The sequence below is a fragment of the Enoplosus armatus genome, chromosome 17 (genome assembly GCF_043641665.1).
Source record: "Enoplosus armatus isolate fEnoArm2 chromosome 17, fEnoArm2.hap1, whole genome shotgun sequence".
Lineage (NCBI taxonomy): Eukaryota > Metazoa > Chordata > Actinopteri > Centrarchiformes > Enoplosidae > Enoplosus > Enoplosus armatus.
The window spans coordinates 6,048,450-6,065,672 of NC_092196.1; the positions used below are offsets into that span (position 1 = coordinate 6,048,450).

The 17,223-nt window shown below is 44.1% G+C and overlaps 1 protein-coding gene across 1 annotated transcript; it reads right to left on the reverse strand.

Moving 5' to 3' along the window:
* Positions 1 to 565: 565 nt before the first annotated feature.
* LOC139300141 (trinucleotide repeat-containing gene 6B protein-like) lies at positions 566 to 16,281 on the reverse strand. Its single transcript, XM_070923140.1, has 21 exons — positions 16,177 to 16,281; positions 14,713 to 14,800; positions 14,265 to 14,286; positions 13,493 to 13,933; positions 10,280 to 13,135; positions 9,803 to 9,955; positions 9,402 to 9,592; positions 9,183 to 9,245; positions 8,796 to 8,954; positions 8,444 to 8,581; positions 7,820 to 8,020; positions 7,454 to 7,570; positions 6,921 to 7,131; positions 6,235 to 6,387; positions 5,849 to 6,016; positions 5,421 to 5,567; positions 4,345 to 4,437; positions 3,853 to 4,068; positions 3,526 to 3,596; positions 2,621 to 2,760; positions 566 to 2,526 (listed from the first exon to the last, which is right to left on the reverse strand). The coding sequence occupies exons 2-21, from the start codon at positions 14,767 to 14,769 to the stop codon at positions 1,950 to 1,952; spliced, it is 6,174 nt and encodes a 2,057-aa protein (XP_070779241.1). The 5' UTR covers positions 14,770 to 14,800; positions 16,177 to 16,281; the 3' UTR covers positions 566 to 1,949.
* Positions 16,282 to 17,223: the final 942 nt, after the last annotated feature.

Consider the following 17,223-nt stretch of genomic DNA (forward strand, 5'->3'; position numbering starts at 1 on the left):
GATGTTAAATCTCACTTTTCCATCACTCTACAAATTGCAGCTGTGTGCTCAGCCTGGTTATCAGCACACGTTTGTGAATGGTCCTGTTGTTCAAAAATCCTTTAAACCCGGGTTTAAAACTATGGAAAAAAAAAGAGTAACAGTATGTAAACTTAACACAATGAAACCCCATAACTGCATCAGAGAAGGTTAATAATTTCATACAGTAAGCAGTGGCTTACTGTAGGATGACGTGGGTGTTAAATAGGATTGGTTTGTGGACGTAATGAGAGGATGACAGATGGATATGCTGGCTTATTTTTCTGTGGCCTTGTCTATGAACAGCCCATGCGCCTTTCCCTTGATACAACTTCTTTGTCATTCTCATCACTGTAACATGCACAAAGCATGGTTTTTCATTGTCAACACACTATGCGGTGCTTAGTGTTCACATATGCATTATAGCATACGGGGCAGTTTCAAACTAGTACTGGTTAAACATAGAAGATACCCAAGACAAAACCCTTTCCAATGTCCAGAAACCTAAAGTCACACACAAAATGACAAAAATGACCACAAGGACACATTTAGAAGCCAATACTTTCATCTTTATTAATCTTGTTCTCATTTGTTTAAATAAATTTTTCCTTTGTAAAATCTCATAACGAAAACACTGAACAGGAGTGTTAAAGCCTGTCTTAATTTAAAACGAATACACAACAACAGAACATTAAAAACGTACGGTAACTCTTACTCTGCATCTGTAAACAACCCGTCCCACCCCTCCCGCCCACTCCACACAGTTTGATAAGATTTGGCATGTCCATTTTCTCAACGCATATGCCTTCAGCTCTTTGTGTCATTAAAATGTTCTTTTTTATTATTGCAGGTCGGACAATAAAAAAGACAAGTCTGCTAAAAAAAAAAAAAAAACTTCAAATGAGAAAAAAAAAAGCATTAGTGCCAATATTTCTTAACACACAGTCAGCAGTATACCGAATGCACTCAAAACATTTTTGTATAGACCTTCTGTATAATAAGCAGCCTTGCCCACATTATGACAGGCAGTAACATGCACACACACATTGTCCTCACATTCACACACGCACAACAACTGTGGTGGTTTAATCCACTTACTTGGTCTCAGTCTCACTCATACTCATGTCCATATAGTGTGTATGATACTGCGCACAGTATCAGCACATGGAGAAATGCAACATAGCCTCAAACTGCCAGCAATTTAACATTTATCACTGCAACAGTAACAAACATGTTCAAGAGAGAATAACAGAGAAAGAGTGCGTGAGATACAACAGTAGGAGGTCAGCATTTTGAAAACAGAACAATGACATTTTTCAATATTTTCACTGTTCAAAAAATTAAAACCATACATACAAACAAACTGAAAAAAACAAACTTAACATACACAGTAAGATACAGTTCTGTTTTCAATCAGAGCTGTTTGCATGTGTTTGGATTCGGTCTCCGCTTTTAAGGGGACGTGAATACAAACTGCACTTTAACCTAACATCATGTAGTAGTTTTAAGTTCTCATATACGATGAAGGTAATGCTGTTTACAGTGCCCATCTGTCTGAAGGCTTGTCTGTATTTGGTGTGTGCATGTGTATGTAAATCTGTACTAAGCACATTGCAATCCAGTCAAGTCTTTCAGACCAACTGACTTTTCATTCTTTTTCAGGTTTCAAGTCTAAGCAGTTGAAATCTTCATCTGTGGAAAAAGGCTGTATACACATCTAACAGTCCCTGCATTTGTTTATATAATAGCTTAAGTCTGGCCACGAGAATGTGTGTAAGCATGTCTCACATTTCTGCTTTATGTGTCTGCACATTAATATGCATACAATGTAAATGCGTTTGTGTGTGTGTGTGCTATAGTAAGTACATATGTATCCCAGTGTATGCTGTATCAGTGTGTCCAAACCTACACTTACAAATGGAGGGGGCTCATCAGATGGAATCAGCTCCTCCCCCCAGCAGGTCGCCAGGCAACAATGCGGCAGGGCTGTCCATTTGGTGCCTTTCCTCCATTTGCGGTGCCCCCCACAGGCTGCTGCTGGGGTATCCTGCAGTCATGCCCCCCCAGAGCCCAGACCTCCCAGACTCAACTCCCCCAACACCTCCTCCCTCCCCTGCCCCATTGGTGCTCCATTGGGAAAATATCCCCAGCCCGGGTCCTTGGGCTGAGGAGGTTTCTGAAGAACTGCCTGTACCATCGAGACTCTGCCAGGCAGAGCCAGAGGACCTCACAGTACCTAGAACCGCTGATCCACTTTCTCCTCCACCACCACCACCATTTCCGTTTCCACCTGAATTTGTGCCCGCTGCTGCCCGCTCACTCCCCGGGGAGCTGCCTCCACTGCTGGCCACTGCTGTGCCTGTTCCAGATGAACCCTGTGTCCCACCAGCCGATGCCCCTCCTGAGCTAACCCCCTCTGCCCCTCCGGCCTGGGAATGTGCAAAATAGCGAGCAACTTCTTCCTCACTCACAAACTCCGCCAGGATTGTGGTGTTGCCCAGAACACACCTGAGAGGGAGTTACAAGAGAAGGCTCTTTAGATCAACAGGAGCATGTTCATGTTCATGTATTTTTGTGTTAGTGAGGTTACAGGTTAACCTACATGTGCAGTGCACCCTGGGCCTTGGCTGCTTCCTGCCGGCTGCTGTAGCGAATCAGAGCACTGCCCTGGGTCAGGCCGAGGTGGAAGGTCAGCAGGGGGCCATGCTGCATGCAGATAGTTCTCAGCGTGGAGCCATCAATCTACAGGGAAAGAAGAATAAAGGTTAAGTGTAAAAGATTGTGTATGTGTGATGTGGCATAGCTACAGTAATTGTCCGCAATCTTGAATAGTCATCAATAATAGGGGCGGAGTGAAACTATACACTGTGGCTTTATCATTCTCAAATTCTGTCACAGTTACAGTAAGATATACATGTTGTGCAAGCCTGTGAACATGAGCAGTGAGTAAAGCCAAATGGATAATTGTAAAAAAAAAAATATATATTACTGAAATAAAAACTTTGTCTAGACTTATAATTAAACATTTTCAGTTCTATGGTTTTCCCAGAGTAGTGTCATGCAAGTGTCATTTGTGCAAACCCTAATTGATTAAATGGCTCATCCAACTTCACAATCCAATTAGAGCTGGGTCATGCATCATTCCATCTAATTTGCATAAGACGGACTGAAGGGGAATACAGATGAATGAGCACAGCGATTTAATGCTTTGAATTCAAACCCTGACCAATCTGTCTGGGCAGCTGTTTTACTTTATAGCCATGATAAATTCTTCTGTGATGAAGGCTGGTAAGAAAATTTTAAATACTATGTTGCTTGCACAGCATACTTCCATTACATCTTTTCTTCCCCCTTCTGCATTATCTCAGTGTATAGACAACAGATTTACCGGTGGTGACATTGTTAATATTCACTTTTTCTACAAAGTCCTTGATAATTGTCCATTTAGTTTATAATTTACTTCCATCTCTCTCAACCTGTCCCTCCCTCTTCTTCCCTACTCCTTACCTGAGGGGTCAGGTTGCTCAGCAGCAACCAGCAGCTGCCTCTCGAGGCAACACCATCGCTCCAAGCTGAGCCTATAAAGAACAAGGAAAACAGAAAAGCAGGGAAGAGACAAACAGGAAAGAAGACAACACAAGAACACAATTAGCAGGGATGTCATAGTTGATGACAAATACAAAGATTATGCTGAAGGTTTCATGATACTAGGTTTCATGATACTGTAGTAAGAAGACACAACAAGATCTGCCTCTATATGGTATACAGTTAAGTTAGATAAGTTGACATGGTTGAAATTTACACATATTTAAATATTTTCCCTGTAAACAGCACCTGGCCCAAATCTTGACTCTTGATTAATCCCGCCCCCTCCCCAGCTCCGGGCCAACCGTGGGCCTCCGCTACCCCATGGGGATGGCGAGGCCTGCTTCTGATTGGTTAAGCCAGGAGGAGGGCGTGGCAGCTGAGAGCTGTTGCGATTGGTCTTCCACAACTTGTTTTGTCCGATGGGCTCTGGGGGCCAGCTGGGCTTGTACTCCGAGTACTTTCCTGAAGAGGAAATGGGGAGGTGGGAGAAAGAGGGGAAAAATGAGTTTTGACAAACAGACCACAGAAATGGGAGTGGACACAGTACAGCTCGCTCCTTTGGCATCTTTGTAGAAAAGGCACAACTTGTACACCAGTAAAATACAGAGCAAAAACAATTATAGTAACAGAAGCAAAGAAATCAAAAAGCACATGACTGAGTCAGTAAAATGAAGCAGATGCAAAAATCTAAAAAGGAAATAAAGAATATATAAAAGTTGAACAAACCAAAACATATACCTGTGCTGTGTGCATTGCTGAGGGGGCTGTCTGAGGCACTGTAGGGCCAGGCACCAGGTGAAGGCAGCGAGGTGTTGAGAGAGGGGTTTGGCCCTACAAAAGATTAAAAGGTTATCTGAAAGCAACACATCCTGTGATAAACAAGACAAGGCAGCCTTAGTACAGCTGGGCTGCAGATAGAGCCTGTGACAGTTTGTCAAAGCTTTGCCCTTAGACTTTCTATCAATAAATGGCACTGGAGCAAGTATTTCCAAAATTTAGGGTACGTGATTTAGAAGAAAAAAAAAAATAAAACTTGCACTTCCATCCGCAACATGCCTCACTTCGAGCATGTGTGTTTAACAATGGGGAGTCAGTCAGTGAGTGAAAGACATTATGCTTGATCCAGCAAAAAGGCAACAGTATGCTAAAAATAGCTTTGGAATTGTTACTAAGCAAGTTTAGCCTTATGTCTAGTTGTGGAATCTGGATTGAGTTAAATCAGTTGATGATGATCATCACACTGGATAGTAATGAAAAGCCAAACTGGAAATTTAATTTTCATTAAATTTCATTTGCATTTCAAGTTGTTTGGGAGAAGTAGTAATAATTCAGACAACAGAATTCACCATATAAAATTCAACAGTTAATAGTGAATAGATTTATTGCTCAGCCCTAATCCTCAAAGGAAAGAGCTTTTCAAGGGGAACTCAACTTAATACGCTCTATTAACAACCTTAAGCCACGTAATAGATTAGAGTAATATCTAATCTGTAGGTGGTAATATTTTAAAATAATATTTCATTCAGACTCTAAGCTTCATGCTCTTGCTGGTCAAAAGTGACTGATGCCATTACAATAGTAAGCCCCAGTAATCTATTCTTTGCTTTTGTCTGACCAAACTGAAACATTAGTAGAATGTAATGTTCTCCTGAATGTTTGTTATTTTCTGCTCGTCAGGGCTTGGCCCTAAAGGTAACCTGTCTGGACTGGAGCTCAGTCCCATGATGGGAAGGATGAAGGACACAGGAGGACAGCAATCCTGCTAAAACCAACAGCTATGCTCATCAAAATATTTGGCACATTCAGTCAAATACCTATGTTGTCTCGCAGTAACTGGTGGTCAGAGTCGTTGAGGCTCGGGGGTCCTGGGGAGCCAAGAACACTACCAGGGGTCATGTAGGGGTCAGACTCTGGGTCCCCACTACTTTGGATTCCCTTCCAGGGCACACCGGGCTGGAACTCTGTCATAAGAGAACATAAAACTTATTGATTAATTGAAATGACATGCTATATTGCAATTGCTATTTTTAAATCAAACACCAAAAGAAAGAAAACAAAATCCTGTGGTTGTGGCTGTGTTTATTGTTGTGGATTTGTTGACTAAGAATCCTCTTATCTTTAACCTAACCTTTGTACATTATGTAATTAGTTTGTTCTTCTTTGCTTTAGGTAAAGTACTTCAATGAAAACAGCACAACAGCTTCGCCCTTTAGTTACATGTAGCAGAGAAAGACACACTCACCTGGAGGCCAGCTGGATGTGGCAGGTTTGTTCCCCATTTTACTCCCAGGGGTCCGATGCCAGTTGTCTGCAGAGCCTTGAGGGGGAATCCCCAAACCATCACCACCCAGCATTTCATACTGGGAGTAAGGGGATCCTCCTCTCACCTTTATAGCACTGGGTAAAGGGCCTTGGGAACAGCACACAAAAGAGAAATTGGGCCAAAGAGATTTACATGAATATGTCTCAAATCATTTTGATTCACAGTGGTTCATTTAGATATATTGTGAATGAAGGTGATTACCAGAGCAGTTAAGACCAGATTGACAACCGTCTGGGAGGTGTGCGTTCCCAAAGTGTGACTTTTGCCTTTGCAAAAATCATGTTTTGAACCATCTGTTAACCTACCATTCTTGTGAAGGGTTGTGTCAGGGGGAGATGGAGCTGGGGAGTGTCCCTCCATCATCCATTTGAAGCGGGATTGTTGTCCTCCTGTGTCCTTCATCCCTCCCATCATGGGACTGAGCTCCAGTCCCGACAGGTTACCACCAGGGGCAAGCCCTGACAAGCAGAAAAAACATTCATGGGCATATTACAGTCTACTAATGTTCAGTTCAATACAGCCTCTGACTGAGCTGGTACGAGTACTTTCCCCCCAGAGTTTGTGTTCAGTATCACTAGGACTGCACTAAGCACTAAAGGCTAGGGGCTGCTTAAAATGGAGGATCGTTGTTATAGCAACAATGCTTACAAAGGAAACGCGTCTGTGTTTACACAAATTAGACAGATATAACTGGATGGTTCTTATTGGCTCACCCAGACAAACAGACAGATACAGACAGGATACTCTAATATTGCAGGTAGGCAGGGGTGTATGCTATTACCAAAGGGCACACTTGATCCTAAATGTCAGTCTCTGTTGATGTATTTCATGTACCCCAAGACAGGATTCTACAATGCTATTTTGGCAGCCTAACAAACACCAATACAATAAACATAAAACTTCAAAACTAGTTTTATTTATAGCTACCTATACAGGTGACGGCATTAACCAATGGAGTCTAACCCACAAACATTTTGCCTGTTGGACTCACCCGAGTACATCCCTTGCGTTTTGGCATGAAGGTCTGATAAGGGTCCCCCCATTCCAGGATGTGGAAGGGGGTCTACCATGGGCTGTTTGGATAGGCCTCCTCCCAGGTGAGAGGGGGACAGTTTGGAGCTCCCTCCTCCTGCTGCTGCTCCTCCAACTCCACCCTGCTGATGCTGTCTCTGCTGCTGTAGAATAGCCATAATTCTTGCCAGCTGAGAAGGACAACATACAAGAAAACAAATCAGAATAACTGCAAAGTATAGTGAATGGTCACAAATTGTCTTGGTGAATTAACACCTTCATTACCAACATTTGGTTTTACAGGTTGTAAAATGTGATTGAGGGGTAAATTGCAGTCACATTAGTGGAGTAGATGAGGTTTAAATATTTGGATCATACAGTCTTGTTCTGACCACGTCCCATTTAGTATTGTCTGTAGCGTAATTGGGTGTTTTTGTACCAGAGACATACAATAGCAACGGTTGAAGTCCGGAGGACATTGCATGGTAAGATACAGAACACGATCATGCTCACCTGCTGTGGGTCTGGCTGCTGCCTGAGAGGCTGAGGCTGAGGGAACTTCCTCTGGTTCTGCAGAAGCTGCTGCTGCTGTTGCTGCTGCTGCTGCTGTTGTAGCAGGAGCTGACAAGCCTGTGGGTGTGTGGGCAGAAATGGTCAGAGATGGAGGTAAACAAAGAATACATAAGCTAGTGCTCACATTCAGACGCTGTGAGTATGTTGCTAGGGGTTGGATTTATTACAATTCAGCATGTATTTTAAGACATTCCAATACAGAGTGACACAAAGGCAGACTGTTGTATAAAACAGACAACGATGAAATATTTATTTCAATGCGATAAATCAATCCTTCAATCAACAATTTAACATTTAGTCACGTACCAGATGGAACTGCTGCATGTGGGGGTAAATGTTGCTGAGCATTGCTAGCTGCTGTGGGGAAATCTGAGGAGGGAACACTCCTCCACCAACACCACTGACCCCTCCGACACTTCCAACGCCACTCACGCCTCCTACTCCTCCAACCACTCCACCCACACTGCCACCAGGAGAGGGCATCTGCTTCAGCATAGGACCCGGCACCTGCATGTCACAGCAATTTCTTTATGTATGGCTGTTGATACAAACACTTGATGGAGTAATATGAGAAATGTGTCTAAACATTGTGTTAATGGCCTCTTAAAAGCTACCCTCTAGCCTAAAAGCCACTGCTGTGTTACTTATTGCCAGACCACAAGGTGATCAGGCAATGAATAATTACACTCAACAGCTAGCAGGCCCTACAAACAATTTGGAATAACATATTACTATGGATTTACTGCATATCACATTGACCCCAACTATTTACGACATGACAAGTGTCAGCATTATGGGCAATATTCAATTAGTACTGAAAATCATACAACTAATCAAAACTTTTGTTTGTGTGAAGTCAACCAAGTTATTAGTTATGATGAATACAACATTCATCATAACTAATAACATCAGAGACAGAAGACAACAAACCTGAGCAGACAGGAACTGATGAGGCACTTGAGCACGTAACCCTTGGGAGGGGTTCATTGGATGCATGCCAGGCTGGTGCATCCCTCGAGGCTGAGGCATCCCTCCGCCACTGCCGACAAACACTCCATGGGCACCCATCTGGAGTACAACGGAAACCATACAACAATAACAATGTATCTGTGGTGAAGTTTTCTCATATCATAGCCATTTTTTCAGTTAGTTAGCACAACTGAAACTTTATTATTTTTTTATATAATGATTTTAATAACTTAATAATAATACAAAATGATCGCTAACTAACTGAAAATGGAAGGTCTGTAAAGTGACTTACTATTCAGCAAAATAAACATACCTTTTCACCATAGGGCCCCATGTCAACAGGACCCATGTCTTTGGAACTAGGCATACGGTAACCTCCTCCACCTCTTCCTCCCCTCCGCATCTCTCCGTTATAGTCAGTTATTCCTCTCTTCTCTCCTTCCATCTTTTTGTCAACACTTGGGTCATCACCCTAAGAAACAACAAAGACATTTAGTGGCCTCACTGATAATCCAGCCATCATAATATCATTATCAATATGTGAGACAAACCATTTTGATTAAGAGTTTTAATTAAGTACTTTTAGAGAAAAAAAACAGCAATATGACAGACATTAAGGTAAACAATCAATAACACATTACAACTGCTGTTTCCATTAGCTAGAAATAGAGATGATTTTTTTAGTGAATTAACATCTTACTAGAAGACCCATGTTTGAAAACTGGCGTGACACTGGGTTCATCCAGCTGTCCCCTCCTCCACTCTTTAGGAAAGAAATTCAAACATTATTCAGTCAAAAAAAAGGAAATAAAAAAAGTGCAAAGGACTGTCAATATTGAGGAAAAATATCAAAATAAAAACTGCTTTGTCTTAATCCAGCAAAATGTGTTTGTGTGTCCTTGAACCTTCTTTTCCCTACCTTGATGGTGCCTCTCTTTCCTCCATGAGTCTGACCCCAGCCTCCAGAGTTGAAGGAAGAGCTGCTTCCCTGGGAGCCAGTGCTGTTCCAGACCCCTCCACCACCATCATCTTCCTCATCCCAGCTGGGGTGACGGGAGGCCGCAACAGAGCCCTCTCCCTTCCCGCCCCAGCTTTCCATTGACTTGGTGACTACAGCAAAATCAAAGCAGATGGTTATGATAATGTTGTTCTCTAGATTTCCACTGTTTGGACCTCGTGGTTTGAAAAATGCCATTCAAATTGAGAGACATGTAATGTTGTTTGATTTGAGACTCAGCATAATGCCTCAAATTGATAGTAAGCATCAACAACTCAGATATTGCAATATTTTGAATTATTTCTTTTTTTGTCTATACTTACCAGGTTTACCAGGGTTGGGTGAAGGGTTCCCCCAGCCAGAAGCTTTGCTGGGTTCATCCGAATCACCCCAACCTGTCGCTGCATCTGACACCTGGCCCCAAGCAGCCGTACCATTATCCACAGATTGTGCACCTCCTCCCCACATATCTGGACCTGGAGATTAAAGAAATAGAACTACTCTTTAAAATGTGCCAAAGAGAAAAAGCAAGTTAAATGTGTGATTCTGATGACAAGAGCTTTTAAATTCAATGAGGCGTCAACAAGGCTGACATTAGAAAATACTGTATTGCAGTCCTCTGCTGCAGGTGTTCCTCATATTTGGTATCAAGGACATACAAAACTTTAAATTATATGAACTGGTGGCAGAATAAAGAAATTTGCAGTACTTTAAGAACACTTCAAATGCTGATGCTAAATCTACTTTGGTCGTGGCTTGCCAAATGCATACTTATTTGTAATGGTACAACTTCTGCTTACCAACTGCAGCATTGCCAGGGTTTGTGTCCCTGCTGTGCTGCATCCCCTGCTGCCTTCTAGGTGGTTGTTGCTGCATGGGTGGTGGTGGGGCTTGCTGACCGTGGCTTTGCCCGGATGTAGGACTGTTTTTCTCCCATAAATTCACATTCTTGCTCTTGTAGCGGGTTGGGTCTCCCCAGGCTGAAGTGCCATCATCAATTTCCATTTTGCGACTGATGGACTGAGGGGAGGGTTCTTCCCAGCCACTGGGCTCCAGGGAGTCACCCCCACCCCCAGAGATTTGGGGTATCGGGCCGGAGGTCCAGCCCGAACTTTGGTTCTGATTCTTGGATGGTGGACCTCCACCTCCAACATTGGACCGGCTGTTCCACCCTCCTTGCATGGGACCTCCTTGTGGCTGCTGGCCCTGTGATTGGTGCTGCTGTTGATTTGGGGCTTTCATTGGCGCCACTTGGCTGTTTGGTATCTGTGCTGCTGTTGTGTGGGGCTTGGCACTCCCCCAGTCCTGGTGGGATTTGCCTCCACCCACATCTCCCCCTCCCCATCCTCCTCGCTGAGATCCCCCTTCTTCCAAATTACCCCAGGATGATCCGTCATCAGATTTGCTTCCACCTCTGCCTCGCCCATCTCCACACCCACCTCCAGGTATAGAGTCTCTCTGTCCCCAGTCTCCTCCCCCTCCACTCTGTCCTCTCCAACTACCTGACTCCCCTCTTCCAGACCCCTTCCATCCCACTGTCCCTTTATCCTCTGGACCATCTGCCCACCCACTACCCTGTTCTCCAAAGTCTCTCCATTTCCCTCCTCCACCTCTGCGATCACCCCATTTTTGTTCTTCAGTCCCCCATCCTTTGCCCTGGTTTTCAGGTGGGAGATCACCCCAGCCTCCAGCTGCCTTCCCCTGGTTTCCCTCCATATTTTCTTCTGGTGTTCCTGGCTTCCTTATAGTGCTACCAGGCGTGTGAGAACCACAGGTGGACTGTGTAGCACCACCATCCCAGCCATCTCTCACTGTAGCAGGGCCAGAGTTCAGGCTGGTCGTGTGACTGCCAGCAGACAGATCATTATTTATTGAACTGGTGTTAGACGGGTACCCAGGACCGCGACTAGTGGTAGTGTTCATGGTTGCTGATGAGAATGCAGAGGAAGATGAAGTACTTCTTTCATTTCTGTTACCTACTCTTCTTGTGGTGTCCAGGTCCCAAGCCACATTCTGTCGAATCTGGGTCTGCCCCCAGCCCGTGTTGGACAGAACCCTGGGGTCCAGGTCAGATCGATTGAGCATGCTGAGTAAGGCCACTTCAGCATTGGAGGTCTGTTGGGGTTCTTGTACAGATGAGACTTGCTCCTGCTTATGTCCGCTATCACTCCCACCTCCACCACTTCCAGCTATGGACCCTCCTCCACTAGAGGATGAGGGTCCTCCACCTCCAGTGCCTCCACCCTGCCCTCCTCCACCCCACTCCCCAACTGCTCCATCCCCACTTTCCATCCCTTTCTGATTGTCCCAAGCTTTTGTCATAGATGCAAAATTTGGTGAGGCAGAGTCCTGCAAAACACTGCCACCAATACCTACACTGCCTCCACTACTGCTGCTGTTGCTGCTCCCATCTCCTCCACTTCCTATTGCTAAGTTACTCGAACTTACACCTCCCACTGTGCCACCCCACTCTGTTTCTGAACTACCTTCTTCCCACGCTCCCTGAGATACCACTGGGGTATTTGAGCCACCATCATTTCCTCGACCCCACTCTGCCTTGTCACCCTGGCTACCAAAGCCCCACACATTCCCTTCCTGCCCCTGAGCTCCAGTCCCTCCTCCACCCCATCCATCTGCCTGTGAGGCACCTGCACTGAGGTCAGAGGACACCGGAGGCATGGATCTCCAAGAAGAAGAGGCAGCAGAGGAGGAAGACGAAGAGCCAGAAAGATTACCACTCCCTTCTCCTTCAACACTAGCAACCCCACAGTCTCTCTCATCGCCACCTTCTTGATTTGGTCCTGCTCCTCGTGCTCCCCCGCCTGAACCCAACTCCGGCCCTAGGTTTCCTAAGTGCTGCTGCTGTTCTCCACTTCTGGCTCCCACAGCTGTCTCAGTGTGCTGCTGATGGAGACCAGTTTGATTCACAGATGAAAGAGAGTGAGTGGTGATGACGGTGGTGCTGGCAGAGAACGAGGAAGCTGAAGTAATGGGTGAGTGTAGTGGAAGGCTGTCGCTAGCCGAAGTTGATGTCCCACCCTGCACCAGGGCAGGCCAGGCAGAGGGGTTTACGTTGGGGTTGAAATTGGCACCAGGGACACTACTGCTGCCACCCACAGAGCTCTCCTGAGGCCCAGGAAGAAGATGGGAGACTTTGGAATTGTAAAATGCTGCAGATCCTAGCCCAGACTCCACCTGAGAGGAGGTGGAAGAGCCCCACACACCACCACTTGACTGAACACATTCATTAAGCGAGGAAGAGGAGGAAAGAGGAGAAGAACGAGGTGAGGAAGGATTGTCCATGTTCCCTGCTCCTCCTCCTACTGCTCCTCCCTTCTGCTGGATGTTTCTCTCACTCCATGAGGCACTACTGTTGTTGTTGTTGTTACCGGGGCAATCTTGCTCCTGCATCCCTCCTCCAGCCCCGTCAGAACTCAATTTGGCCCCGCCTAGGATGCTAGGCCAATCCCCCAGGTCAGTTCCATCCACAATCACCTTCTCGCAGCCCTGAGAAGAGGACGAGCTGCCAGAGCCTGCCCCCCATGTGGAATTTGCATAAGTTGAAGTAGTAGTAGAAGAAGACGACAGAGCAGCGACACATAATGACGATGAGGAGGAGTTGAGGGGTGAAGCGGAGGATGAACCCATGTTGGAATCTATATGGACAAAAACGACACCATTAATTTCATTGACAATTTAGGCATTACTGACTTGCAGACTGTACCAAGTGGTAGTCCCATTACTACAGATTACTAGTCAGTACAGAGAAGGTGCATCGTTGTTGTCATGTAAAACTACAATTTACGTGATTTTATAAATCATAAAGTCAACTGATGGATTGTATGTATGTCGATGTAAAATTATTTACATGGCTGTTCGATACACTGTAATGTGCACAGTGGTGTTTCTAAACAAAAGCAAGTTCCTGGACAGTTGCTACTTTGAGAAAAAAAGTCACTACTTTTGGTGGCATGTGGCACTCAGTGCTTTTTTGTTCTGAGATATCAACCCACCTGTGCCTCCAGCTGTGTTTGCATTGGGGTTATCTGATCCCTGTGAGGAAAGAGGTGGGGTGGCTACCCAGCCACTGCCTCCTCCAACCCCTCCTGTACCCCCTTCCCCTCCTCCTCCCCCCAGCAGCATGGAGGACAGCGGTGGCTGGCCCCTCTTCAGTAGCACTTTATGGTCCTGCTGGCAGCGAAATCTCGGTGGAACCTCTCTGGACATGTATCGCTGCTGCTGGGAGGTCTGGCTTCCAGAGGGGGAGGAGGAGGGCTGTCCGTTGGCCACAGCAGTCCGCTGCTTTGCATTGTTCCCGCCACCAGGAGGAACTTGTGCAGAAACCCCGGCTGCACCAGGACTGGGGGATGAGGGGGCAACAGGGCCAGGGCTGGGGGAGAGTGAGCCTGGGGTGGCGAGTGGCTGGGGACAGGAGGGCTTGGCTGATTCTGGCACTGAAATACACAAATAATGAAGGGTGTGAATCACTGGTAGACTTCAGCACGATAGAAAGAGAGAGACAGTGTGGGTATGTTACTCAGCAGGTATGTTAAGCTACTCTATATTTAACAGTATGAAAAAGTTTAAGAAAACTTTTAAAGTGTCCAAAGTGTGAGCACACATGTGCATAACTCTATGCAATCATTCACTGGGTCATCACAAAACATTAGTCATTATAAGAACAAGGTACTGCTGATTAAAGCATTTTTACAACAAAACATAGAAGTCAGATCACTGACATTATCATATGGAATAATGAATGATGACCCAAAAAAAACCCCATACCTTTGATTTTCTGTTCTGGCACCTAAAATAGAAAGAATAAGTGAGTCAGATATAAGGCAGAAGATTTTTTTTTTTTTAAAGAAACGGCAAAAAAGCTGTTTGTTTTGAGATCACTACCTATACCTATATATTCATGTAGACCTACAAGTATAATCTTACTAGGCTTTAGTCTTGCTACTGCAACTGAGAAATATACTAGCAAGGCACTGTTCACGTGAACATAAAAAATATGACATTGAATATTAAATTTACAATTTCCAAACATGACAAAATTCTTAACCAAAGCTCTAAAATGTCAGTTGCCTAAAATTGTGAAAATGGCAAATTCATTTTGACACATGTCAGCTGCAATTCAATAAAAACAATCCTGGTGATAAGTAAGTGGTAATGACATGGAAGCACAAATTCTCTGCAAAATATAAAGGCCAAGTCAGCTGTGAATTTTTACCTTCTGAGAGGTTTCCCTTTTCTTTTTATCTTCTTTCTTTTTTTTCTTGTCTTCCATGAACTACTGTTCCCTTTCCTGATTCTCCTGTCTGTGAAGAGAAATGTACACATTCAATTATTTATATTACACCACAAGCCATTCTGAAAGTAACTTAATGCTCACAAGAGCATACCTTTGCCACACAAACATTTAAACGTTCACTCAAGATTAATACTATGCACTTCATCAGATCACTGGCAAATATTCTCCTACACGGTCAATGTTGTAAGGACTGTAATGTTAACTAGAGGCAGACAGCTTGACAACAGCCCTTGGTAGCCTAGCTTCTCTCTGCATAATTCATTAACCAGCAAGCGATAGCAATTCCGACCAACAGACAACACAGGCAGCAGCCAAAAAACGAGTGACTTCAAACTCCAATATTTCTGGAAAAATCAAGGTCTTTTGCATTACAGTATAGACTGTAATGGTAGCAAGAGCCACAGGCTACTAGCTTTAATGTGAGTAAATGACGGGATCTGACTGATGTTATGAAGAACACGCTCTCATTGGCCTCACACGGCCAATAGTAAAACTATGCAATATGAATACACAAGTCACGTGAGCCCCATTTTTGGGGAAAGCAAAACATACTACAGGGAGCTGAGGAAAAACCGGTTATATGTGGAAAAGTAAATGGATCTCAGTTACCAGAGAGCTGTAAATACGACTGGGCCCAATGTTTGTTAGCTAAGCTGCACGTAATGAGCACCATGTCACACAGCGCTAATATAAGCTAACTGAACAACTTACTTCACTGGATCCTATATAAATACACCAGCTGATATCAACTTTGACAATCACTTTGTGTAATATACCCGTACAAGGCAGATGTTTGCAGCTGCATTAGGAGCAACCAACATGTAAATAACAGGCCAGTAAGAAATAAGTTAGCTGTGCAGCTACTAGGGACCACCAGAAGAGCAATTAGCTAATGCTAGTCGACTTTTAGGCAGCTGGTGAGCACTATGCCTTGACCTGAAGAGCCGGGGGCTCGCGGCAGTAGGCTGACCCAGAGCAAGGTGCCTCTGTCGCTCCGCTCGACGAATCTAACCTCTACGCAGTTGACTGCAGAGACTACTGCACGTCATATTAGCTAACGATATACTTCTTATTTTCGAAATTATGCGTTTACATAATTTCATGTTTTAATTATTAACTTTACAGTTAGCTAAAAACACTACTGACAAGTCAGTGAACGGACTGCTAGCAAGCTGGTTTATCAGTAGTAACGGTCGACAGGGCCAAATACAACGACGAACTTCAGTGACGTTTCTTCACCATTGCAACGCGTAACAAGCGAAGCTCTTCTAAAACTGAGAAACCCAAATGTTGTTGGTGGAAGGCGGAAATAACTAACATTACTAACCAGCACAGACATTATGAAAGCTACCAAAGCGCATAACGTTAATGTTGAGTACTCACCTCGGGAATCACATAGGACATAAAGTGCTTCTGTGCAAAAATTCTTGCAGACCTACCGCTAGCAGGCTAGCAAGGTAGCTAGCCTAGCGAGCTAGTTCTTCGAGGCTTTCAAGGCTAAATTGAATAAGAAATGACATCACCGAAAGGCGAAATGTTAATCGTAGAAAAAATGAGGAAAGGCGAGTATCCTTTTTGAGCGACTGTAGTTCTCAAGCTGTAAACAAAACATGCATAACCCCTTGATAACTCTCAGACGCTGTATGATCGGTTAGTTTACTATCGGCCATTTTGCTTCTGTGTGGAGGTTTAGCCAGCATATGATATCACCAGGCTGGTTGTTGATCAGAGAGGGGAGGAGGAGCAGCGCGCGTACAGACACCGTCCACCAGAGGGCGTGTTATCACTGGAAACATGACGTCATACACGCGAGGTATATATCTGTAAACAAAAATAAAAATCTGTGAATTTATTACCTGCGCATATGGCAAGCCGTTTTAACATTTAATAGCTAGACTTGATATATATTGCAGATATCTGTAATTCAATTCTTCCTCTTCATTAAGAACATTTCAGATATCCACGTTGACATTCTTCCTAACCACAATTGTCATTTCAGATATCCACAACGTCATTCTTCCAAGGACAAATGACGCCACTTTTGCCATTCATGTGTATTGGGCTTTCAATTTCAGATATTCACAATTGCATTTTTGATATCTAGTAAGAACATTCAGGATATCAGCAATAGATTTCTTACTAAGAAAAACTCCCATTTCAGATATGCACATTCCAATTGTTACCAGTCAGTTTTAATTTCAGATATCATATATAGCCCAATACACATGAATGACGTCATTTGTCCTAGGAAGAATGTCATTGTGGATATCTGAAATGTTTATTTTGTGAAAACGGCCTCTTACACTTTTTAAGTATTTAAAGATATCTTAAATTTAGTTTTTACTAGTACAATCTTTAATTATCATTCTGACTAGTGAGAATACAATTTTGACTAGGAGAAATGCTATGATGGATATCTGAAATGCAATT

Bases quoted from the DNA above. Each gene is read 5' to 3' on its own strand.
- LOC139300141 (XM_070923140.1), bottom strand. From the start codon at position 14,769: ATGGAAGACAAGAAAAAAAAGAAAGAAGATAAAAAGAAAAGGGAAACC. The intron at 14,287-14,712 runs GTAAAAATTCAC...TTTCTATTTTAG, and splicing joins AAAGGGAAACCTCTCAGAAG to GTGCCAGAACAGAAAATCAA. The intron at 4,069-4,344 runs GTATATGTTTTG...TTTCCTCTTCAG, and splicing joins CAGCAATGCACACAGCACAG to GAAAGTACTCGGAGTACAAG.